At 40.6% G+C, this 26,774-nt stretch overlaps 2 protein-coding genes across 4 annotated transcripts; one reads left to right on the top strand and one right to left on the bottom strand.

The window, feature by feature from the left end:
• Positions 1 to 1,250: 1,250 nt before the first annotated feature.
• On the top strand, positions 1,251 to 20,725 carry LPCAT3 (lysophosphatidylcholine acyltransferase 3). 3 transcript variants are annotated; one of them, XM_081319430.1, is made up of 14 exons: positions 1,251 to 1,483; positions 9,076 to 9,208; positions 9,813 to 9,920; positions 10,032 to 10,138; positions 10,321 to 10,414; positions 10,658 to 10,695; positions 14,121 to 14,299; positions 14,550 to 14,658; positions 15,766 to 15,852; positions 17,860 to 18,026; positions 18,839 to 18,986; positions 19,822 to 19,980; positions 20,080 to 20,206; positions 20,290 to 20,725. In XM_081319430.1, exons 2-13 carry the CDS (start codon positions 9,199 to 9,201, stop codon positions 20,194 to 20,196), a joined length of 1,323 nt encoding a protein of 440 aa, XP_081175556.1. In that variant the 5' UTR covers positions 1,251 to 1,483; positions 9,076 to 9,198; the 3' UTR covers positions 20,197 to 20,206; positions 20,290 to 20,725. The 3 variants fall into 3 exon arrangements, with proteins under 3 accessions (XP_081175556.1, XP_081175555.1, XP_081175557.1); XM_081319431.1 differs by lacking the exon at positions 1,251 to 1,483 and adding an exon at positions 2,612 to 2,627; XM_081319429.1 differs by lacking the exon at positions 9,076 to 9,208 and having other exon boundaries at positions 1,252 to 1,483.
• A 1,707-nt stretch (positions 20,726 to 22,432) lies between these two features.
• Positions 22,433 to 26,716, bottom strand: EMG1 (EMG1 N1-specific pseudouridine methyltransferase). Its single transcript, XM_081319434.1, has 6 exons — positions 26,398 to 26,716; positions 25,594 to 25,695; positions 25,149 to 25,290; positions 24,091 to 24,149; positions 23,864 to 24,013; positions 22,433 to 22,680 (listed from the first exon to the last, which is right to left on the bottom strand). Exons 1-6 carry the CDS (start codon positions 26,530 to 26,532, stop codon positions 22,567 to 22,569), a joined length of 702 nt encoding a protein of 233 aa, XP_081175560.1. The 5' UTR covers positions 26,533 to 26,716; the 3' UTR covers positions 22,433 to 22,566.
• Between the last annotated feature and the right edge of the window lie 58 nt (positions 26,717 to 26,774).

The following is a 26,774-nucleotide window of genomic DNA, read 5'->3' as shown; positions in this document are numbered from 1 at the left end:
AGAGCCCCTACTTGTATGGTCCCTTCCTGTTGAGAGCCCTCAGAAAATTCAAGGAAGACAATTTCCCACAGATTGGGCTGTAGCTTCCTACTGCTCTTCCTCTAGGAAAACTCAGGTTTTCAGGAGACAAACACCTCACTTCTCTTGCAACAGAGTGGGATTTTCTTACCTCCAGGTTAGGCTTTCGAAAACACTGAACAAACAGCCTGTCCTGCTGCTTCCAGACTGAATTAAATTAGAGGGGAGGTTGCACTAAGTTACAATGTGAAACATTTGGTTTTAGGTACTATATGAATAGTTGAACACAATAAATGAGTTCTTCAATAAATTATAATTTAAAAACCCTCATGACTTAATTGGAATGTATGAATGTGTATTAATACCTCACCAAAGTTCAAGATATTCAAAACTTACTGCTTAGAAATGGAAGCTTTTTTTTTAATTTTATACTCTATAAAAACATCCAAGAATTTTTAAAAATGTCTATTTGGCTAATCCCCAAAATTTGATCCTTTACTTTTAAAGTAGTAGGATATGAGGGAAAATTGAGCTATTCAGTTCTGCCTCCTTAATTAATTACAATATAATAAAATATATTGGTGGGGAAATCCACGCTCATATATGCCTATTCAATTTTGCAGGTAACAGGTATTGCATTCATTCCAAGGAAATACTTTTGAACAGTTAAGCATTCGTGTTTTTAAGGAATAAATTTGCATATGTACACAATAAAGAACGATTGAAGTGAGAAATACATGTTCACGCTGGAAGCCGGCCAAAGTCTTGCGCCTCTATTTGAATATGCATGAATAGGCGGAGTCTACTTTACTACTGACAGGTCTAGAACCACGAGAGGACCCTTCGGACCTCCTGCGGGGAAACACGCCCACTGTCTCTAGTCTGCCTCCTTATGTCCGACAGTAACCTCGGCAACACCTCCTCCTCCTGACCCCCTCCCTTTCTGGCTCTCTCCTGTCTTAGAACAGCCAATGAGAAGCTGAGAACCGCCTCACGCTCTGGACGCCACCCTTCCTTCCCAATAGAAATGGCTTCCCTCAACTCTCAACAAACTAAATGTCCCTTCACGTGTGCGCGTAAGGGAGGGGGTGTAAAAGAGGTGCGGCTAACCTTTGCCTCAGTTAAGCGTTGAAGTTCTTGCTCCACCCTTCAGCCACCTGTTAGCCAATGGAAGGTGGGAGCCGGGAGTCTTGAAACCAATCGGCGCGACAGGAAAGGCGGCAGGGGCGTGGCTTAGGTGCGGGGGCCGCCGCGGCGGTACTACTACCGCGGCTGGTAAACCGGGTTCGAAAGGGGTAACGGAGCGGGGTTCGGTCGGCTGGCCCGGCGGAGAAGATGGCGGAACACCTTGGAAACGCCATCGCCGCCGAGGTGCGGCGCTGGCTGGGCACGAGCCTGGGCGACATAGCGAAGTCGTTGGGCAGTTCGGAACAGGCACTTCGGCTCATCGTCTCAATCTTTCTGGGTGAGTAGCGGGGAGGAGGAGGAGGAGGAGGGACGAGCGTTGCAGTGCACGGCCACGAGGGAGAGAGATCGAGCCTGCCCTGGGGTGCCTAAAAAGCCCCGCGACCTCTTTGCCTTTCAGGGTCAAATTGAGGCAGAGGTCGGGGTGGGCGACTGGGCTTCTTAACGCCAGTAGGGCGGCCCCCGTGAAACTGGATCGTGGCGGGCTGGGCGATCCTTCGTGCCTGATCTGACAGATGATCTCCTCCTGTACATACCTTTTTTTTGCATTTATAGTCGTCCTTGTTGCCTTACAGATATCTGGTGTCAGTCCCAGGTTGTCATAAATCTCTGGAGCAACAAACTCTTCTGAATGACAGTCTACACGAAGGAGGGGGCGGTAGGGCTCCTGTTCCTCTCTAAATGTTTGTGCACCAGAGGGAACCGGATAAACGAGCAGCCCTGTGTGACAGGTTGCTCCTGCTGATTCCTCTCCTTTATAAGGTCCCCAGGGATATCTGCATAAAAAGTGTGGGAGACAAGTCTTTAACATGTTAATGACTCTGTTTTTCCTGTTTATCCTGGCTCTTAAAGGGTAAAGGGAAAGACTGTACTTCTCGGTGTCTGTGGTACTGCACTAGTTGCAATGCCCCGTTAAAATTTAGAATGGCAAACTCTGGAAAAAAAAACAGCAAAGGAAAAGATAGCAAAACTATTTTGCAGTAATGGCAACTTTTTCACTCCAATTTCTGCTTAGACATTTCTTAAGCATACCTGAGCCTTTCTATCTGCCTTTTGCATCAGTACTTAACAGCTGGCAATAGGAGCTTGCATGAGGAATTGTTTTTCTTAGGAGATGGTTAAATAGGTGGAATGAATGTGAATCATTAGCTCAAGACTTTGAGCTAAAGTTGGCAAAACTTTAAAATATTATGGCTTGTAGATGCTGGAGGGATGCATTATTTATGAAAAAGAAGATGACTGCTTATGTTCTGTTTCAATTTGTTAATCTAAATTGTGAAAATGAACTCTAGGTCTGGGAATTTGAAAATACCTCTGATGTCGAAACATAAGAAGGTGGTAATTATAGTTCCATATGTAACTACTGCTATATTGTGTTCTTACAAAACAGAAAGGAGTTTTATTTTTTATGAATGCTTGCACAAGTAAGAAAAAATACAGGTATCACTTGCTTACTTTAATTACCATTCAACCCTAGAAGTTATCCTTCTGTACGTTTTAGTCTAAGTTGACAACAGCAAGTCTAAATCTTTCTGATTTCAGTGAGAAATTCTGATTTTCTACAAAGAAAACCATATTATCAATTGCAAACATGATAATGTATGCCAGAGAACATTAAACCACAAGGATCCTGAGCTCAGTGACATGCATATACGTTTTGTTTGATCGCTGAAAATTCTTTACACTTAATGTGTTACCACTCAGTTGATATATTTGATTACTTTTGGGGGAAGGGAAACCAGATTTTTTTGTTTCATTACTGTACTGCTTTCTCAGCTGAAAGCAGTATATTATCACTTTGGAGACCAGATACTGACAAAATCCAGCACATCTTGCCAATGGAATGCTATCCATTTGAGCTACATAGTTCTTTCTGTTCAAATTACAAGCCACTTGTAAAGGTAGAATGCACTTATTTATATATAAGATCTCAACATCTTACATCATCTTACATTATGTATAAGATCTCAACCTCTTACATCATCTCAAAATTCCAAAAGCGATTTGGTTTCATTGGTGGAACCAATAGTAATTAACTCTGTATCTCTGATAGAAATCTTGGCCTTTCCATCCAGAGAGTTCTCTCTCCTATAGTTAAAGGTACTTAGTTGTCTCCCAAACTTCTCTCTCTTTGTAATCTCTGCTAAGCTCATAGTAGAATGGCTTTAATTTAATGTACTTTTTCCAGTTTTTGAAGATCAGAGAGCATGCTTATCCAAGGATGTATTTGGCCTTACATTCACTGTTGCCATCAACCATTCATCTAAGGGCTTGTATGTTGAGGAGATGACTGTTGCTGCACCCTCTTCCATACTTCTGTATGTTCCTGTATCTCGGGGTGGTTATTTTAAGACAGCAACAAGATGATTACTTTGCAAACCTGTGTGTTGGGAGTATTGCAAATTTGTAGATATTTTCTCATTTCAGATGTGTGCTTAATTAAGGCTTCCAAGGTGTGGTGTAAGATCTTCAAAACAGTCATGTTTGGAACATATATTCAGCACTGCAGCTTGCAAAGATTCTCAAATTTACATGGAATGGAAGTTTTTTTTACCTTTTCACATTAGCTTTCCCATTGCTTAATTCCCAAATTTCCTCTGGTAGCTTTTAAAGCACAAATTTATTACAAATAAATGACATATCTGATGTATGCTCAGTTCTAGTATCCTACCTATATGTCAGTTATCAAATAGTGTTAACATTCAGGTTTTGGGAATTCTTAGCTTATATATATTTTCTTGTTGGAATAGTAATATTGCTGTACCATTTGATGCTGTACTGAAAAAAGTTTGCTATGTTGCTATCAGAACTTACTTTTGTTCTGAAATCTGTTCCATATTCCATTTCTGAGAGAGAGAGAAAGAGAAATGTTCTGTAGTCCGTCAGGATCCCGCATCATACTACTCAGTCATGCCTCCTGTGATTGGCAGCATTTTATAATGCCTTAAGTACGGTGAAATCTTCTTTGTAGGCACTGGGATAGAAATGTTTGCATGCAAAGCATATGCTCTGTTACTCTGTTACTCTGAGTCCCTCGGGAGATAGGGCGGGATATAAATCCCATTAATAAATAAATAATAAAATACTTGTTAGGTGGTTCTTCGTAGAGAAATAACTGAAAGCCCCAAACCTCAGGCAGTCTGAGTTGACTAGATTACAGTAATGGAGATGATTTTGCACTTTTAATGTTAACATTGCGCTGTAGCAAAAATAGTGTGTTGATTGTTTGCAATGCCATTTGGAGGCAAGTATAACCTGAAGGGATAAGGTGTCAACATTTATTGACAAATAGAGAGCAATAATGAAAGAGCAATGGATAAAATTGTGCATACTTGGAATCAGAAAAAATCATCTTGACTCCATTGATATCTTCCCTTAGCTCCTGTTCATTTGTACAATAATAATTCATTTCAATGCAGTTTTCATGGAAGGAAGTTTCAAACAGTTTGGACCTGTTGCTAATAATTACAAACCTGTCGCTCAATTTCTACAATTGTTTATAGGACAAAAAATCCAAATAAAACAAAGGTATATAAAACAAACAGGATAAAAAATTATGAAAGCAGAATAGCATTAGCAGAGATAAGCACTTTAGATTTAAATTAAAAAACTGAAAAATAAGAATGTATCTCTGAACTAAAGCATACATATATTGAACAAATAATACAGATTAAAGGAGACTTGTGAAGAAAATCTCCTCTGTTGGAATATCATAATCCATGGTTTCTGCCTGTCAGTTTTGTTGGCCGAGAACAAGGGAAAAGCATCTTGCGAAGTTTTTAATGCACAAAAGCAAACTATGTACGGTATGCACTATTAACTAAATGTATATTCAAGGTGAACTATTATTTTTTACATTAGCTAATATATAAGGGACGCAGTGGCTCAGTGGGTTAGGACACTGAGCTTGTCAATCAGAAGGTCGGCAGTTTGGCGGGTCGAATCCCGAGTGCCGCATAACAGAGTGAGTGCCTGTTACTTGTCCCAGCTTCTGCCAACCTAGCAGTTTGAAAGCACGTAAAAATGCAAGTAGAAAAATAGGGACCACTACGGTGGGAAGCTAACAGCGTTCTGTGCGCCTTTGGTGTCTAGTCATGCCGGCCACATGACCACGGAAACGTCCTCGGACAAGCACTGGCTCTTCGGCTTTGAAACGGAGAAGAGCACTGGCCCCTAGAGTTGGAAACGACTAGCACGCATGTGCGGGGGAACCTTTACCTTTAGACAATATACGGTATAATGTTTAGATTGACAATCTTACAAAGTTTACACGCTTTCATTTTAGCGCAGTTCCACATCAGCAGCTTTTAAAGAAGACTATACTTCCTACAGTTTATAAAATTTTGGATTCTGAAAATCAGCATTTTTCTTTTGAAATTCTTTGCTTCTTTGGGTATGTAGACAAAATTTGGAGGTGTAAAAGAACATATGTGATGATCTTGCAAAAGATATGAGCATCGTGATTCATGCCATAATGTACAGAATGGTTGTGTGAACTTGGTCCTTAAAAATATACATTTGCCATTAGAATTGCTAGTTTATTAGAAAAAGGTGTATGTATTTTCTAAGCCTGGCATTCTTTTGAGAAGCAGAAGAGAGAAACTGGTAAATACACATATGTAAATACATTGCACAGTATGCATTTGTTTTGTCCCAGTGCTGCTTTGGGGAATTGCATCTCAGATTTATAATCTTCATAAATGTATTTAAGCCAGAGATGTAAACAAATGCAAATCACAGGCAATGGATTGCTGTGTTTCTTTTTCTTTCAGTGAATTTTTATTATGCCCTTTCATTTTACGTAAATGTTCCCATGTTATTGAGCTATTTTAATAGTGCTGTGGAAAACTAGGCAAATGAGTTTAATTGATTCCCTCAAAAAAAATTAAACCTGATATATATGGCAGCTTATAAGTAATATGGATTTGAGCCTTTGGAATTATTCGGAAGCTTTTTGAATTTAATTTTGCAAAATCTCCTAAAATTTCAAAAATAACTATAAATTGAGAGTGTCCTTTTGCAGGATTTTTGTGAGAAAGACGCTTGTAGAAGTTGTATATTTATTAATAACTGGATGTTAATATTCATGTATGCATGTGTGTATAAAACATGTATCCAGGAAGCTTGAGATGGGCATATTGATTCAGAGGGGGAGAAGAGTGTGAAATCCAGTTTATGATATTGCTTCTATATTATATGACAGCTGGATTACCGTATTGCCAGCATGACCTAGTCTAGTGGACAGAAAAACATGTATTACAGAATGTGGCATGCTTTGTTTTAAAAGCTCAGTTTGTGAAACTGCATGTATAACCAGCCAAAGAAAAAAAGTAGAAGTGAATTGTGGTGGCTTCTCTTGCAGCTTGGGAAAGATAAAGTATTTTATAATGACATATAAAATATTAGTACCCTAGGATAGATTATACAGTACTTTATATCTCTTTGTAAAACATAGGGAAATATTGTGATTAGAGAGACAAAATAACTGGGGACTATGACTTCTAAGGAAGTAACTCAGGAAATCCTTTTACAGTTCCAATAGAAACTTTCCTGTGGCTATTTTAGAGTGAAATTTAAATTTATTCTGCTTATTTGAAACAGGAGCTTGCGCTATTTGTGCTGAGGTGCATTGCAGCTCTATAAAGCTCTAGTTATCACATCAGTATAGAAGGCAGGAAAGGAAGTAAGGGGTTTTGTACATATCGATAGAGGGTCAAAACAAAGTTTATTAACTGTTTCTTCCTGAGTTCTGTTACTCTTAATATTTGAAGTCACTCATAACGTTTGAATGATTATTTCCTCCATTTTCTAATAATCAGTTTAGGGAGACTTGGATACATAAAACTTATTTAAACATATTTTACTATAGAAAGCTATAATTACTGTGGTTTCCAATATGATGGAAAATATATTTATTTATTTATTTTTTATTTTAATTCCATTTATATCCCGCCCTTCTCCGAAGACTCAGGGCGGCTTACAAGCTTAGCAGTAGCCTTCATTCTATGTATATGCCTGCTTATTAGGGCTTTCACACACACACCCCAAGTATATATGGTATACTTCTTTTAATATAGGTCCCAATACATTTTGAAGAAAACCTTCTTCAGGGGAATTGTGCTTATAAAAATGGCATTCATAGCATGAGTCTACAGGTAGTCCTCAACTTACAACAGTTTGTTTAGTGACCGTTCAAAGTTACAACGGCACTGGAAAAAGTGACATGGACTGTTTTTCCACACTAACAGCTGTTGCAGGATCCCCAGGGTCACATGATCAAAATCCAGTCACTTGGAAACTGACTCATATTTATGATGGTTCCAGTGTCCCAGAGTCATGGGATCACTTTTTAACGACTCTCTGACAAGCAAAAACTGAGAAGCCAAATTCACTTAACAAATGTGGCAAGAAAAGTTTTTACATGGGGCAAACTAACTTAACAAATGTCTTGCTTAGCAACAGAAATTTTGGGCTCGATTGTGGTCATACATCAAGGACTACCTGTACTCAAAGAAATCAAATCAAATAAATTTTCTTTTCTATCCATTTGGTTTTCCATACATTTTCTCTTCGTCTCCAGTGTGACCTCTGCAGATATTTTCCTTGTGTATCTGCCAAGCTTACTGTCCTGTCTGAGTTTTAAGTTTTCTTAAGGTTGTTCTGAGGAGTTAAAATCACAGGGAAGAGGAGGGATATTTTACCCAAGAGATGTATGTTCATAAGAAGAAGAGAGAAAAAGAGAAGTGGCTTGTTTGGGTTAATATAGTATTTAACTTGAATTTTTAAACTTACTTGGGTTTTTTTGCCTGATTCTGGTACAGTAAATGTTTTTTACACTTTTACAAAATTGAGGGTAGTTTTTGCTAATTTGTCTTCTGTGATGATTTATTAGTGATTTATTACTATAATTGTCAGTCATTGTGTAGAGACTTATTAATACTTACCTTTGGTATGTCTGGACAGTCTATGTATGTTTATACATTTGTTCACAGCTTCATTTGTCTATATCTGTATATGTTCAAAATATTTGTTTAAAAAATACCCTAAATGTCCATTGTATTATCTGATGTAGTATTTCTCTTTTACTAGTTTTCATTCATTCATTGCATAGTGTTGTACACTTAATGTTAGTTCCCTGTTTACTGGGATCTCTTGCTAATGGCAAGGACCGTGTTTTAATATCTACAGAGTATAGGTTTTTTATATAAAATTCATTTTTGTGTGTGTTAGGAGCAGCAATTTAATGTCCTTGTTCTTTATATAGAAAAGGGTCTTGAGGGTCTTAAGTAGTACTATACCTATATTAAGTACAAACAAAATGTCACAACAGTGAGCAGGTTTTTAGGTTGTCAAGAATTAACTAGCTAAATAATAGATGAAGCAAGGTGCAGAGAACAAAAAATGGCTGGATGTTAAAGCCATGGGTCTGCATCAATTGGTCCTGATCTAAGGATGAAATACAGGAGAGGATATGTCTTTATTACAGATTTTTCTATTTTAGAGTCCGTTAAATGTGCTGGACTACAGTTCCAACCATCCTTAGCCACCATAAGGAAGACTGATTACGGATGAAGGAAATTGTAGACCAATACATCTGGAGAATATTATGTTTGTGAAGGCTGTTTCTCCAAGTACCATGCAGATTTCAACTTCTACTTTGGATTATTGATATTCAAACATTTAAATTGGGTGATTGGCAGAATGTAACATTCACAGGTTCCTTGGTTATTAGAAATTCACAGCTGAATATTTTTTTCCAAGTGTAAATAAGAAAAACTATGTATCTAGTGGTGTTACAAGGCTTCTGTATTTGCTTCTACTGCAGTGAAAAGTTAACAACTGAAAACATTTGTTTCCAATTTTATACGATAGCTTTATATCTTGGAGCAGAACTGCTGCCATTATAAATACAGATGCAGAGTCAGTCAAAAAGGACTCCGATGCCTATACACTCAAAGAATGAGGAACCGAGAGGGTGAACTTGAAATCTAGTACATGAGGGCAGGTACATTGTTGCCTTTACTGAAACTTGGGGGGATGAAACCCATGCCTGGAACACACTACTAGAATGATTTAAATTGTTCAGAAGAAACAAAACCTAACAAGAAAAGGTTAAACAACCATTTGTCCAAAATGGTATAGGTTTCCTTCTCAGGCTTGGGTTGGACTAGAAGACTTCCAAGGTCCCTTCCAATCCTGTTATTCTATGTTCTAGGGCTCATATTGTGTTCATTTAAGACTTCACAGTTCTCTATTACATAAATGGATCTTAGCCTCACTCTAGCACAGTTGCTTCTTCTGACTATTATTTCTGAAAACTGATCAGAGTTATATACCATATTGATAAACGTGATGATAAACTCTTGAAAGGCTTATTAAATAAACCTCTCATTTTTTTTAATCTCGATGTTATTTCCAAAAAAGCAACCTCCAAATTTTTTAAGGTCAGTTTACTCGTTTTACAACCTACTGTTCCCCTAAAACTATCACTATTTTCTATCAAAAAGTGGCCTACATCTTGGACAGAAGAGCAGAAAACAAGAATATATATAATATATTTTGTGAAATACAGATGTGCTGTATTGATTTCAGTTGTTTTCTCTCTTTAGGATACCCCTTTGCCTTGTTCCAACGCTACTTCCTTTTCCAGAAAAGTGACTACCTCATTCACATCTATAATACAATAATAGGACTTTCACTTGCCTACTTCAACTTTGGTAAGAGAGCTGACAAGACTGCCCTACTAGTGAGCACTGGGAAGGTCTCTGGGAGGGTGTGCAATGCTGCTTGTCTATACGGTTTGTAATCATTCCTATTTACTTTCTTAGGGCCACAGGTCTGTCACTCTCTCATATGTGTCTTCGTACAGTTTCTCATCTTGAGGCTCATGGGTCGCACAGTCACTGCCATTGTCACCACCTTCTGCTTTCAGATGGTAAACGTTTATTTAAATTTACTTGCCACCAATTCCAATGAACATACTTCCTCCCTTCATGCTTTTCTGTGGAATTTTGATTTTGTCTGGGTCTGATGGGTTCAGCAAATACTATGAGGAAATTTCAAGCAGAGAAAATAGAATCTGTGCAATAGCATGTGATTTTAGCTAATGTTTTTCAGACGTATTTGATGGCTGGCTATTATTTCACGGCCACAGAGCACTATGACATCAAATGGACCATGCCACATTGTGTCTTGACTCTAAAGATGATTGGTAAGTAATTCCATTCCATGCAGTTCCTGACCTATGCAGTTCCACCTGGTCCCTTTATATTCACTCTTGTGGTTTTAATTTATTGCCTTGGAGAGTTCTTGTATCTTTAAAAACCATAATTGACAACTCACACCCAGACTTTTCTTAGCTCAGCTGTGGCTAGATCCATAGCAGTTCTATATTGACTGCCCCCAAAGTATTCAATAGGCATATTTCTTGTTTGATAATGTATATTTTTTGTAGGTTTGGTTATTGATTACTATGAAGGCAGGAAGGAAGAGGTGAGTAGAACCAGTTTTTTCCCCTCCATTATTCTTTAATCATGAACTGGAATCATAAGAGAAATTGAAAACACTTCTGTGACTCATACCAGATCACCTGTGATTGTAAAGACATTCCCAGAATATTCTTTATAAGATAGAAATCATCAAACATTTACATTGAAATTTCAAAATAAAATTAGATACTTAGTGGAAATTCACAATAAAGGAGAGAGAGATCTAGATAGCTGTTAAGCTGGTGAGCAGACTTAAATCTCTTTAGTTGCAAACTGAGGGCCTAAAATTATGTGTTTATTAAGAGAATAGAACTTACAGGCATTTGTTTTTATTGCACCATCTTTCAAAAAGAAGTGAAAAGGAACATTCCTACATCTCACAGATCTTAGATAGTGACACCCTAACGCCTTCATTTAAACAGTGCAAACTTCCTTTATCGTGAACATTTTTTTTTGCTTCCATTAAATGTTCGTGGAAGATTAAAGCAAAAAAGAACATGGCATCATTGAGCCATTAGAAAAATCATTGTATTCCATTTAGATGAAGATTTACGAATAAGACCCAGGAGGGTAGTCTTATGAACTTCAGTGTTAGTTCACCAGATTTGGTCCACCAACTCTTCTGCATTAAAGACAATAGTATTACTACTGACCTTAAAAAACATAAGGTGAAAGCTTCCAAGGTAGAGGCTAACAATATTTATTTGAATAGTTATAAGCATTCAGGCTTATCCATGCATCAAACTAAAATTAAAGAAAGGTTGAGATTTTTGCTTGTGTGTAGCTAAAACTGTTATTGTACTACATTCATTCCTAAGTGGAAGTGAATCATCCTGCAGGCATGCAACCTGGATGTTTCTCAGAGTAAGTACAGAGTTATTTAAAATATAACAAAGGTTCTTCGTGGGAATATTGGAGGCAAAATATTAAGATAAAGTCTCCATATTTGTAAAATTATTTATTTCATTTGTTTACTAGCCTGTTTTGCTGCTTCATTCAAGCTAACTCTACTGTATGAATACAAATTCCAGCAGCTAAACTTCCCATTGATCCCATTCTATGCAATACACTCAGAGCCCTTCTTGGCAGACACTGGAACAAATTTAAATGGGCAGTCTCTGAAATCCTAAATTTGAAGATAATGGAATTGCTGCTAATTCTGTCAAAACTAAATTAGGCAGCCATATCGTACGTACAGAGGACAAATTATAGCAAAATAGGAAAATCCATTACTTGGGCAGTACAGGTAGTCCTCAGCTTACAACATTTGAGGACTACCTGTCCGCAAATGGCAGTGAAAAAGTGACCAATAATCATTTTTCACACTTATGACTATTGCAGCATCCCCGTGGTCATGTGATCAAAATTCAGATGCTTGGCAACTGACTCATAGTTAGTTGCCAGGTTGTGGTGTCCTGGGATCATGTGATCATCTTTTGGGACCTTCTGACAAGCAAAGTCAATGGGGAAGCCAGATTCACTTAACAACCGTGTTACTAACTTAACATCTGCAGTGATTCACTCAACAACTGTGGCAAGAAAGGTCATAAAATGGGGCAAAACTCACTTAACAGCTGCCTTGCTTAGCAACACAAAGCATTGTGGTCATAAGTCGAGGCCTACCTGTAAGTTGCTTCAGAGCGATGGAAGTGGGCTTCCTCCAAATGTTGAGAAAAGAAAACGTGAAATAGCAAACTCGATGTTCAATCTAATGCTTTTTTCCCTCCTTTTCTGATTTTTAACTGTTTAGCCTTGTTACATGTTTTTTTAAACCCCAGATTTTACAATTACCGTATATACTTGAGTATAAGCCGACTCGAGTATAAGCCGAGACCCCCAATTTCACCCCCAAAAACTGGAAAAAGTTGTTGACTCGAGTATAAGCCGATCCGCCGTTCTGCAAGCCTCTGCCGCCAGCAGAGGCTCGATCCGCCATTTTGCAAGCCTGAATACACAGGAATACCCTGTGTGGCCGCGGCTCTCGGGGAAGCCCTGGCTGTCCGCTTCCTCGCTCCACGCTGCCATTCGGGGCCCGCGCGTTCCCCGGGCAAATCGCGGCGCCCAGCAGGCGAGGAAACACGCCCGCTCCAGTCGCCCCCCCTTCCCTCAGGAGACGCGAAGCAAGTGACCGCCCGGAGCTTACCGAGGACTTGCGCGCGGCCGAGGCTTCGGTGCTTCCAGGATCGCGCGCACCTCTCCCAAGCCACCGCCGTCCGGAGACCTGCCGACGTTTGGGGAGGTTTGGGCGCCTCCCCAAACCTCCCCAAACGTCGCCGGGTCTCCGTTCCTCTGCGCCCTGCCTGCCTGCTTCTTTCCGCTGCGGAAAGAAGCAGGCAGGCAGGGCGCGGAGGTCCGGAGACCTGCCGACGTTTGGGGAGGTTTGGGGAGGTGCGCACGCACCTCCCCAAACCTCCCCAAACTTCGGCAGGTCTCCGGACGGCGGTGGCTTGGGAGAGGTGCGCGCGATCCTGGAAGCACCAAAGCCTCGTCCGCGCACAAGTCCTCGGTAAGCTTTTTTTGTTGACTGGAGTATAAGCCGAAGTGGAATTTTTCAGCCCAAAAAGTGGGCTGAAAAATTCGGCTTATACTCAAGTATATACGGTATTCTTTAAAAGATTGTTGGCTTGGTGAGAGTATTGCAATTCGGATACATTATTTTGAATATTTTACAATGCTTAGATTAATTTTCTATCAGCTTGTCCTCAAAGTCTCTGGATAAAGACTACAAATAGCAGTGAGGTGGCTTAAGAAGAACACAATATAGAAAATTAGTGTGAGTTCTGTCTGCTGACATCCGTAGCTTCCTGGCAGCTTGGTGCCAGGACAATGGAAGGGTATCTGTTTCTGTAGGGAGTGGGTTTTTTTACTCATTTGGAACATGTGGCTTGTTAAATTGTTACAAGCACAGTAAAAAGCTTGAAAAGTGATATTGGTAACCTTCCCACATGCTGCAACCTTCAGCTTATCATGGGTTCTGCTGTGGTTGTCTCCACCTCTGGTATCTGTTGCTGCAGTACCAAAGAATAAACTGATAAAAACTCTGTAATTGGCAAGCACTTGAAATGCTTATTGCATCAAGGATGTAACAGGAAAGGATTTTTTTTCATCTTATTTTAAATTTTACAACCATATATTTGTACAATTTCTACTACTGTAGACTAATAATGCAACAGTATTCTGTTTATGTTTTATATACCACTTCTCTTTAAAAGAGATCTTGAAGCAGCTTAAAACAACATTCAAAATGATTAAAGAATTGTGGGGTTTTTTTCCCCATCTAAGAGTTTTTATTTAGGCCAAGCACTTGAAATTCTGAACTCTTGAGTAAAGTCTAGGTATAGAAAACTAGGTTCTTTTGAGAGTCAAAACCTTACAGGAAAAGTTTCGCCTAGGAGTGCTAATGTTGGTGTTTTTCTTATTACGGTGCAGGAATCCCTAGCCCCTGACCAAAAACAGTTTGCTGTCCGGGGAGTTCCTACTTTGCTTGAGGTCTCTGGCTTCGCCTATTTCTATGGTGCCTTCATGGTGGGCCCCCAATTCTCCATGACACGATATTACAAGTTGGTAAAGGGTGAGCTGACTGATGTTCCAGGCCAAAGACCCAACAGGTAAACTTCCAGGCTGTGGCCCCTACAAACCAACTGCCAAAGTCTCCCTCGTTAAGGATACATCTGTGCAGCTCCCAAACTTGCCCAACGTTGTTAATACTATTTGCATTGGGAGCCATTTGGGGATTCTCACTTCTTTTGGTCGTGAAATGCTGGTGTGATGTGAACCATTTCAGCCAAAACACACATTCCCTTTGTTTCTCGAAGTATGACACCAGAGGGAGTCTGAATTTTCTGACATTTGTTATAGCTTTGTTCCTGCTCTTAAACGTCTACTTCTGGGCACTTCCTTCATGATAATCTATACTGTGGCATCACCTTATATCGATGAGGAATATCTTGTCTCTGATGATTACATGGTAAGTAGTGCTAAAGGCTTCTATAACTTCACATTAAGGAGAATAAAATAAAAAAAATAGAAATAGCGTTTGGCTACATTAGGATAACAGTTTAGCTCACAAGAAACTTTATAACGATTGTCTTTTGAATAGCAACCTATAGTTCTCTGATCTAGTCTTTTTAAATTTTGTCTCCCCCAGATGCGCTGAATTTAAATTCCCAGAATTTTAGATGAAAATAAGATTTGAAATTCAACCAATCTAGAGGGCATTAGATTGAACAGCTTGATTTTAGTCATCTGCTAGTACAAATGAAACAGTATCCCTCGTTCTAAAACAACACCAGAAAAACCATCAAGTATCAGTTTTCTTTACCAATGTTTTTTTCCTCACTTATTTATTTTTGATAAGTGATACATTGAGTAGTATCTTTTGATGAAGGAAAGCAATGCCCATGTATCGCTAATATCTACTATAAACCCACTTCATGAGTTCCCTGAGTCAAATTCTCAAATGTTCTCTGTGGGAATGCATGCACTCAGTGCTTTGATTTACACATCCTAACAATTTATTTATTTTATTTTATTTTATTACATTTATATACCGCCCTTTCCCGAAGGACTCAGGGCGGTTTACAGGGTAATTAAAAACCAGATACAAAAGTTAAAAACAAGTTTAAAAAAAATTACATTTGTCCCTGTATAATTTCTTAATAGTTCACATTTTGCCTGCCATGGCTTTTTTTTTTTTTTTTTTTTGTATGCTGTTCCAAAATTTGAGACCAGGAAAGCTATTTCTGAAAGTGCCCTATTTGAGGTTCTGAGGTTGGGCTTATTTGTATCTAAAATGAACCCTGTGATTAAATGTTGGAGTATTAAAAACAAATTTGCTCCTTCTGGATTTTAAGAAATAACATTTTTTTTTTGTATTTACTATGTAATTTTATTTTGATTTTTCAAAATGTCTCTAAATATAAAATACTTTTATGATTGGTTTATGATATTGAACTGCATTTTTTATAGTATAAGCCACCTTGGAAAAATAAAATGGTTAGTGCTAGGAATTTATACAATTTTTTTTTTGCTTCTGATACTAATCTTATCTTACAAATGTGCTCTTATAATGCAGAAACAGTCCTTCTGGTTTCGCTGTTTTTATATATTGATCTGGGGCAAGATAATGCTTTACAAGTACGTTACCTGTTGGCTAGTGACGGTAAGCCTGGATGTTGGCCAGTTTATTTCCTTTGTTTGGGGCCACCTTTGTTTTGACAAGGACCAATCCAGCTACTAAAACAATAATATATATAAATAGAAAAATAGATTTAAAAAAGTAACCAGAACATGGAACTGTTAATCTTCAAAGGCCCTCGCAAGACAGATGCATCTTTACAGAGAGTGCGTGAAGGCCAAACACAGTTCCCAGGTGATATTTAGGTCTCTGTTACTTGGGCAGGTGAGGCAGTTCTGGGTTATCTAATCTATTCAGTAGTTTAAAAATTAACATCAATCCTTTAAACTGTATCCGGAAAGCAATTTGGATTTAGTGCAGATCTTGTACCAGTATATATCATCCAGGCACTTTTCAGGATTACTCCCACATAGAATCTGTTATAATAGTAGTTCAGGCTGTCACTAAGATGGGGTAGCTAAATGTGACTTCAGGAATCATTGTAGCTGATGGGTTTACTTAAATTGTTCAGATCCATGCTCCTCACCACAGCTGCCGCATGTGAATCCAGATCAAGCTGGAAATCTCTTCTTTCAGGGAGACAAGCTGAATCTACTCTTTAGCCCACTTCATTAGTAATTAACACTGGATTTAATTTTAGCTTGTTCTTCATCTAGCCCAGACATGTCAAACACAAGGCCCGGGGGCCAGATCCGGCCCGCGAAGTGGTTTCATGTGGCCCGCAAAGCCATCCTGGAAACAGGGAGGGAACGGCCCCCGCTGCCTTGCCTCTGGCCCAGGCCGGCCAGGAGCCAATGTACAATTTTGTGGTGGTCATCTATGCTGAAACGCAGTCAGTCTTAGCTCCACAAGGCCATCTGGAAACAGCAAGGGATCGGCCCGTGCCGTGTCAGCACTGCCCCCTCGGTGGACGCTGGGGAGGTATCACCCTTTGTGAGGAATGAAGAAATGCACCATCGCCTGGAAGTGGCCAGCACATGGCCCTGCCTACTTCGGGCAGGCTAGGGGCTGGGCAGTGTTGTGCTTCTCTTCAGATTTGTGCCACCCGGCTCAGCCTCTCGGCGCTGTGAGGAGAGGGCCATGTGCTGGCCACTTCCAGGCGATGGTACATTTCTTCATTCCTCACGAAGGATGCCACTTCCCCAGTTGCGTTTCTTGCCTGTTTTTCTCCCTCCCCCATCTCAAATATTTTCCCACCACTAGGAAGGAAGGAAGGAAGGAAGGAAGGAAGGAAGGAAGGAAGGAAGGAAGGAAGGAAGGAAGGAAGGAAGGAGAGGGAGGGTCTGAGGGAAGTCCTGCCTTAGTCCTTCCCTGCTGCCCTTTCACCATCCCCTTGCCCCCTCCTCCTGGCCTAACCTGGGTGGTCTCCCATCCTATTGCTAAGGAAGCTTTGGAAACAAAGCCAGTTCTCCTCACATGGAGAGGGAGTGGGCCTCCCTCTTGACGTTGCCCTCATACCCATCATGAGCAACCTGGCTAAGGAGAGCAAGCACAGCAGCTGGGCACCCCCTTGGGGAAGTGAGGCTGGGCTTAGTGCTGTGGGTGCTTGAGGGCTAGGCTGGGCATTTGACCTCCGCATCACCGTCCAGCCTCCCCCCCCCCCCCGCATGGCCTGAGAGGAACAGTGAGGCTCCTCCGGTGGACCATACCTCGGCACTTGCCCCGGTCCCATCTCCTTCTGCCAGAGACCCTCACATTTGTCCCACTCCTGCCCAGGCCCCCATAGGCACCCTTGACGTGAACAATGTAGAGCTGGCCATGCCCACCCAGTAGATCACACGCACTCCAGCCACGCCCAACCAGTAGGCCACGCCCACCCTGGCCCCACCCACCCGGCCCCTCAAGGGTAACCGCAATGCTGATGCGGCCCTCAATGAAATTGAGTTTGACACCCCTGATCTAGCCCATTATTGTGTCTAGCCACTAATCTAGGGCATTGAATATGGCCCTGCAAATCTGTTTTCTAATTAGGTTAGATAGAATAATACTTAATTGGCATAACTTGATAATCCTATGTTATTTTCATTCCAGGAAGGAGTTTGCATCTTAACTGGGCTAGGCTACAGTGGAAGGGATGAAAAGGGGTTACCACAGTGGGATGCTTGTGCCAACATGAAAATCTGGATGTTCGAGACAACTCCTTATTTTACAGGAACCATTGCCTCCTTCAATACTAACACCAACAATTGGATAGCCCGGTGAGCATAACTTGGCTGTTTTCTGCAGAACAGTTGGAGTCAGTTGGAGAGTAAGAGTGGAATAGGAATGGGGCATGGGATTGTATTTGGGGAGATTAGCTGATTTTTGTGTGCAAGGGCTAAGATCTGAGTGAAAAATTTGCAGCTCCCACAGCGTTTTTGACCACTACTGCAGAACATCAGCTGCAGGTCTCCCAGAGAGTTTGAGCAATAGAATGCATAAAAACAAAAACAGAGAAAACTCCCAAACTCAATAATGTGGTATTACTCTATCTTCTTACATCATTACCCAACCTGCTGTAGTTCGCTGAAAAATGTTAAGCCTTCCAAGATTGCTGTTTGGCTTGAAAAGCAGAGGATATACAGCCAGAGGCTAAGAGAATTGGGCTACTCAATGCCTAAAATGGGAGTATTAAATACTGTTGCTTTGTTCCATGATGAAAGGAATGCAGCTGTACAGTAGCTGCCTTCCACTTACACACACACACACAAAATTACTCTAGGAATTATTTTGACTTAAGAGTAAGGAGCTATTCAGAGCACTGAAACAGTAGCTCTGATTTCTGGTACTCCCAGTGAGGGGCTTTTATATCGTATTTGGAAGTTTTAGTAAGCATCACTTGTATCCTCTCATCATTCAAAGCTAGAGCCTGCTGACTTTTAATACTTGCTCTTTATGTTGAACAGCCTGAAGTTAAAAGAAAAATAAAATGTTGGCAATTTCTTGGATGGCTTTGTTAAGTGTTTTTTTCTGGAGAAACAAAGTAATTACATTGACACTTGCCCTGACAATATTACATTTCCATTCCTAGCTATATGTACAAACGCCTGAAATTCCTAGGAAACAAGTTACTATCGCAAGCTTTATCTTTGCTTTTCCTGGCTGTCTGGCATGGGCTACACTGTGGGTATCTAGTTTGCTTCCAAATGGAGTTCCTGATTGTCACAGTGGAGAGGCAGGTGAGGACCTTTTTAAAGTGTTACCTTAGATAATATTTAATATCTGGATCTGCCTTTAAAAAAGCAGACAGATTGAGTGAATTATAGATCAAGTGACAAAGTTGTACTGAGGCATCCACGGGCACAAGAAAGAAGAACAGCCAGACTGATAAAACCAGCCAAGTCCCGCTTTGTTTTCTACATGCAGCACTGCATTTATGCTCAAAGGGAATGGAAGCTGTAGCGGGACACTGCTTTCATTCTAGCGAAAGGAGCGAGATCAGACGCCCCTAAAGCTGTATTTGGTTCATTCACAGCTCACTGAATCGGGTGGTTTCAGATTACATTTTAGCACGTGGATGGATCCAGCAATTATCACAATGTGGCAAGGACTTTTAAATACTTGGAAGTTGCTTTTGAGGTTCCTCAGCAACACTTTTGTGTCAAGTTGAATTCTTCTCAAGAGAATGAAATAATGTCAAGTCTGTGCATTTCAGTGTGCTGAAGACCTTAGTAAATGTAAATCCATGAAGGAAAAGAAATAAATCAGAGAAATGCAGATTACATTCTTTGAAGTGGTTGACAGTTGCAACACATTGGCATAGGGAAACAGTCTCTTGATGAACCCAGGACAGTTTGAAGCTGAGCAGTTTGCGGCTGATTGGCAACTTGTGATAATTTATTGAAATACCAAACGATTGTTGAAGCAACTGCTGCTCTAGCGAGATGGCAATAAGCTCACTGAAGAGATTTTTCTGGGAGGAAGGAAAGTAAAAATGGGCAAGCAGCACAGAGCCATGTTTTGCTTGTTCATCTGTAAGCTTAAAGCTCATTATGGTTTTTTTTTAAATTACAGGCTATTAGACTGGTAGAAGACAGCCCGTTTCTGTCTGCCTTGGCTTCAAACATCCTCTTGAGGCCCTTCTTCTATGTGATTCAGCAAACTATTCACTGGATGTTCATGGGATATTCTCTAGTACCATTTTGCCTCTTTAGCTTGGAAAAGTGGATTAAGGTACCAAAAAAAGCCAGATTCTCTGGAAGAGGGCATTTCCCCTCTATTTACTGGCTGAAGAAAGACATAGCACACTGACTTCCTCATCCTCTTTTGCAGGTGTACACGTCTATTTATTTCGTAGGCCATGTGTTATTCTTCACGCTGCTGTTTACGTTGCCTTATCTTCGAAAAATATTTGTGCCACGAAAGGAAAAGTTAAAGAAAACTAAGTAACGGCCAAAAGGTGAGAGAACTATTCCCAAGTAGTCACTAGAGCATAGTAGTTTTGGATGACATCTAGTTGATTTCTTTTGCTTTTCTTTTCAGATTGTACCGTGTGTGCATTTATTACAGGATGGTTAAAGCGTCACCTGCCAAATTTGCTGTGGACAAACTGTATTACAGTGACCGGGGTGAAAGAGCACAGGGGTTAAGACCCCAAACTGAGGGGAACAGGCTGCAGACTTCTGTACCCTTTCTACAGATTGCCTTATCTCAACTTCTCCCCAGACACTTCCATCTCTGCAGTGTCAGATGATTGTAAAGCACTTGATCCAGCTACCGTCTAGGAATGGAGCATCTGCCTGACTTTTTTACCTTCCAATTCCACTAGATAAAATTGGTCCAAGTTGCTTTTTCATTCATGCTTCAGCTGCTTTTTTCCCACCGGAATTTTGGAACCGGTACTATTTTTCTATTCTTACTAGTGTTATTTGTGGCTTACGGCAAAGAATGAGGAACATGGTTAAATATGGCATACTGATTCTTCAGAGGTTGACCTTTTCTCCTGTGTACACATGGTTACCCACTTTATCTTCACACCTTGTTCTTGTGCCTTTCATGATGTGCACCACGGCAACCGAGTACACTTTTTATACAGGCAGTTGCTTATATACAATAGCAATCCTGGCAGAGTTTCAGCAGTGGTGAGTACACTTCAGCCAAAGTGTTTGCTCAGATAATTCTATTTCTCCCGATCACTTGGAGGAGATAAATAGTCACAGGAATCTTGTCAATTTGGCTATCACTGGGACTAGGTGAGGCTACCTCTGGAAACAGTGATGGCGTTGCTGTTATTCAGTGGTCTCTAAGTAGCCTCCAAAACTGTTTATTCCAGGGGTCTTCAAACTTGGCCCTTTTATGACTTGTGGACTTCAACTCCCAGAATTCCTCAGCCAGCAAAGCTGGCTGAGGAATTCTGGGAGTTGAAGTCCACAAGTCATAAAAGGGCCAAGTTTGAAGACCCCTGGTTTATTCAATTGACTTGCTATAGTTCATGGAGATACAGGGAAATATTTTTTTAGATTGGAGATACAGATGAAATGACTGTCAAGGAGACTTGGCGGTTATGTGCGGCTGTCATGGCAAAAGCATAAATAATCACAAAGGAAAATTAGTCTCCAGGAAGTTTTCTATAATCCAGAGGAAACTTTAAAGGGCCTAAAGATACTGATATAAGCAAATAAGATGGTAGAAGTTAGCTTTGTGCCATACCAGTTTCCTATTTATGTTTTGATTAAAATAATTTTGGGGAGGAAAAAAAGGTGGAGTGGGGAACCTGGTGGACATGTACAGTAGTGGCCAAAATTGTGGAAACCTTTTGGGAAAAGTGTATTTTTTGAGGTTTGATGGCTAATAACACCACTTGGGGGGGGGGGCAGTAGTACCATAAAATTATGTATCAATGGAAAGATAATTTAATCAAGAATGTAATACAAGTTACAAAGTTTGTTCAATTATCTGTACTGCATTCTATGAAAAGTTATAGCCAAATAACCAGAAAACGGAAGCACAACTTGCTTAGGTTGATATCAGGTAGCTTTCCTTCATCTGATTGTAGCCAATGAGCATGAGTGTTTAGAGAGCCAATCAGGTGTCATCTTGTTTTGACAATGAACCAATCGGATCACAGTAGAATTCAGTTATTGATGTCATGTATTAAAGCTGAGAGGAGGACATTTGTCAGTGTGTTATGTGATCACTATCAAGTTGGTTGGGTTTTTTTTGTGTTCTTTCATTTAGTGAGCTTGTAAAATGTAATAAAATTAAAGCAATGCTGCAAAGAGTTGACTGGTTGCCCAAAAAGCAATGTAAAATAGTATTATTAAGTGAACAAGGCTACAGTTATAAAGAAATTAGAAGAAAAATTGGTGGAAACTTAACCAAAGGTGGCATTTCTACTGTACACTTTTCCCAAAAGGTTTCCACAATTTTGGCCACTACTATACAGCAACTATTGCTAACCATTATTTAAGAGCTGTGGTGATGCAATGGTTAGAATGCAGTATTGCAGGCTTGCTCACTGCCAAGAGTTCGATTCTAACCAGCTCAAGGTTGACTCAATCTTCTATCCTTCCAAGGTTGGTAAAATGAGGACCCAGATGGTTGCGGGCAATATGCTGACTCTGTAAACCACTTAGAGAGGGCTGTAAAGTTAAGTGCTATTGCTATTAAGTATCACACTGCTATATACAAAAAATCTTTTATTTGCTACAAAAAAGGATGTATTTCCCATAAATAAGGGTACAGTACATAACATTTACAATACAGAGAGCCCTGTTAGATCAAAATATAGGCTGAGAATCTATAAACAAAACAAAAGGCTTATACAACTCCCCACATTTCTTCAAAAGCTGTGGTGATTTTAGCACAAGTCAAAGCAGCAGAGAGTGGATAGTTGCTGATAGATATGGTCTTTTCTGTGTAGTCAACATTAAGCTGAAGGAGGAAAATGGCAACCAGTCAAGTTTTCTATAGTATATATGTTATTGCTTAATATCTAGGTGATTAATACTCCAATCAATTATACAACAGAGAATGTAAGTTAGACAAATGATCTAACTTCCCAGAAAACAAATTTCGGTTTCTATACCTCTGTAAATTGGTGCACTCTTAAAAAAACCAGCTCCATAATCTCAGCAACTTAGGTTTCCCTCTTTAAGTGGTAAGTCAGCGCAGGAGACTATTAGCACTAGTATTCCCACCCCTCTTTATAGAAATGTACCAAGTTTAAGGTAAAGGTAAAGGTTCCCCTGCACATGTGTGCTAGTTGTTTCCAACTCTAGGGGGCGGTGCTCATCTCCGTTTCAAAGCCGAAGAGCCAGCGCTTGTCCGAGGACATCTCCGTGGTCATGTGGCCAGCATGACTAGAGGCCAAAGGCGCACGGAACGCTGTTACCTTCCCACTGTAATGGTCCCTATTCTTCTACTTGCATTTTTGCGTGCTTTCGAACTGCTAGGTTGGCAGAAGCTGGGACAAATAACAGGCGCTCACTCTGTTACGCGGCACTTGGGATTCGATCCGCCAAACTGATCAACAAGCTCAGCGTCCTAACCCACTGAGCCACCGTGTCCCTGTCACAGGGACCAAGTTTACAGTACGTGTTTTTAAGACACTTAATCCATAACAAGAGCCATTATAGGTAGTCCTTAACTTACATCAATTCATATAGTGATTGTTCAAAGATACAATAGCACTGAAAAAAATAACATGACTGTTTTTCTCTTACAACTGTTGCAGCATCCCCATGATCACTGATCAAAATTCAGATGCTTGGCAACTGACTTGTGTTTATGACAGTTGCTGTCCTGAGGTCACGTTATCATCTTTTGCAATCTTCTGACAATCAAAGTCAATGGGGAAGTTAAATCCACTTAACAGTTGTGTTACTAACTGAACAACTGCAATGATTCACTTAAGAAATGTGGCAAGAAAGGTTCTAAAATGGGCAAAACTCACTTAACAAATGTCTTGTTTAGCAACAGAAATTTTGGGCTCAACTGTGGTCAGAAGCTGAGGACTACCTATATTATCTTTGCTGCCAGAACCTCAATTAAGATGGAGGTGAGATAACTGGCTTGCAAATAAGAGAGAGGGTCTAAGAGCATATACAGGCCTTACCGATCCATGAGCAAACGCCCCCACAATGATGGCTATAGGATCCGCAGTAGGGACTAAGTCACGCATGTCTGTCACCTGAGGGGCTGAGAAAGAGGTGCCTAATTTTGTGCAGCCCACAGGGAGGTGATCTGTCACTGGGTTCTTGATCACCTACAGGGAAAAAAACTGGATTGAGCTGGTAATAGAAACATAATTAATCTTCTATAGAATCATAGTCGAATTAGTACCTTTAACAGCTTCTGAGGGCCATCAGCAGCTCTGACACTAAACTTATGCAGCAGCTGAACTAAGGAGAGACAAAGAAACACTGAGAATACAGAAGTACCGGTACATATTGTTAGTTGCTTGCAACAATCCCATCCAAGCAGTGGTTTTCAGAATATTTTCTTTTTCCACAGACCAGGGCTGTCAAACTGCTGGCCCGCAGGCTGGTTGCATCATGTGGAGGCCGCACCCACCCCAGCTCTGGCAATGCAAAAAAAAAGTAGCGATATGTCGCCACACGTCATTTGGCACGGCGAGTTTGACACCTATGCCATAGACTAATGCATAATTCATGACCTACTAATTAATATGACCTGACAGGGAAAGCTAATATCCATTTGTCACCCCCAGAAAGGGAAAGTGATTTAATTTAGTAACATAATGTAAAAATACTTTCAACCCAGATGATGGCTCTCTAACCTTCTTAGCAGACCAATGGACTGACAAAATGCAGAATCATACAAAAAGCCCGGTTCTCTACCCTTAAGAGATTGAATGGATTTACATTTGCAATGTAAAGCACAAGTGACTGTAAGACTCAGGATCATATATGGAGCCTTGGACCTTTTAAAAAATGGTGCCACAGGATAAAATGTTAGTTATATAAATGTAAAATAGATGGAACATAATCACATCCATGTATTTCATTAAATTATAATTACATGTAAACTACAGTGAACTTCAACTTTTTATAGTTCAAGCCCCAGCATTATTTCAATATTTTATGTTTGCTCTTTACTTCTTGTACTGAATACAAAATATATTGTACTTCCAGGCTCAACAAAAAGGCAAATATGTTCCAGAAATAGTATCAGAAATTCCATTGCTTCAGTATGTTACCCTAATGTGACGGACAGGTTATAAACTAACAGCACCTGGAAATATAACTACCTAGGCTACCCTATATAAACATTCTGCAAGGTAGTGTGCACCTGTATCAGACTAGTTTAATACAAAGATCCACAGACAAACATTGCTCAGTATGCTTAATGGGGTGGTATATCTTAGTTGCATTTCTTACCCATAAGACCACAAAAACGATCAAAGGTGCGAGGAATTCTTGTCTGTGGATTGACTTCAATAAGAACATTTTTTTCTGTATGGATGTATACTTGGAGAAGGCCAGCTCGGTTTAAGGGACTATCCATGAGCATCAAGAGGCTCTAAAGTAAAAAAATGAAAAATCATATATGTACCTATTTAAAAAGCAAAATCTAGGAAGTATCTCTCAGAAGACTTCAAGACTGTTGTAAAGAATATATGAGAAAGGGCAGTGCCTGAAGAAAGTATTAGTATATGCATAACTAAGAAATAATAGTGAAAAAATAAAAAGGAGCATTTGTGGCGTGATTCAAAAACAGAAATGCCAGCATTAGTTTCTGGCCTTTTCATGAATGTAATTTCCCATTTAATATTTCAGGAACAGAGGTGGGCCATAAAACTGGACTTAAACCTGCATAGAATACCTGGTGGGTGATATCTGGTCGAACTCCTCCAGGGTCTCTGCCATTCCTCAGAAGCAAGGATTTATGCTTGTCACAATTAAGCAATTCATATGTTTTCCCAACCTTAAAACAATAAAACAGTGGCAAATTAGGAAAAGCTCCCATTCACAGATAAACTTTTCTATATGACTTCTGAACTCCCTGGTTCTACACCACTGGTTCTTGAGCAAGAGACATTTACGTTCTGTCTGACACATGGCACTCCATATATTGAATTTGTGGGAGGAAATGGCAATTTTATTTCTCAACAGAATTTCCCTTACTATATCAGTGCTCTTAATCTAACATCGTGTTTTAAGAAACTAAGATCGCTGCACCCCATACTACCGGTTATGACACCTACGCTTAAATATATGGCCTCTGATAATAGTATTGCCTCGGTTCTTCTTCCCGACATTTTTTTTTTAAAAGCCGTCCAAATACGCTGGGATTACAATTTCCAGAATCCGTCCAAAGTGACGATTCCGGCGGTTGCTCTCAACCTCCCCGCGGACACAACCAGCTTGGGAACTGCTGGCCGAGAAACGCTGCCGTCAGGATAGGATCTTTTGTCCCGCACACAGATTAAATCCAACGTATTTCAGAGAAAGGCGATAAAGCCGCCCCCACCCACCCACCCACCCCCGAAGGAGCTTTCGCCTTTGGCGACTGCTTCGGAAGGGGAGTTTAAAGCCGCTTCTCCTCCCGGATCCTCCTCCGTGCTCTTCCCCGAGACTTTAAAACTTTGCCCAGCACTCTCGGCCAGCCTGGCGCGCCTCCTCGCACCTTGACGCTCTCCAGCGACGCTCCCTCCAGGATCACCACCAGCCGCCTCTTCCCGGCGCGGCGGGGATCAAACGCCTCTCCGTCCGCAGAGCCGCCCTCCGTGCGGAGACGCTTCCTCGCGGGGCCCGCCGCCATCTTTAAAGCGGCGAACTCGTGGTTTTCTCCCACGGGGGGGGCGGGGCAGCGGCTTCCTCTTCCGGGGTCAGCCACTTCCTGTTCCCGAATTGCGCTTTCGCTTCCAGGCGCTCGAGCCACGGACGGAAACGAAGCCCCACACTGTTCGCACTGGCGCACGTTGCGTTTCCAGATGGGCCGAGCCGCAAATGACGAAGCGCCACTAGGCTAATGGCTGGAGAGCCATTAGCCGCTTTCGGGGC

Source organism: Vipera berus (genome assembly GCF_964194415.1).
Source record: "Vipera berus genome assembly, chromosome: 2".
Classification (NCBI taxonomy): Eukaryota; Metazoa; Chordata; class Lepidosauria; order Squamata; family Viperidae; genus Vipera; species Vipera berus.
Note: the sequence above shows the minus strand (reverse complement) of the source record. Positions and strands in the feature narration are given on the sequence as shown.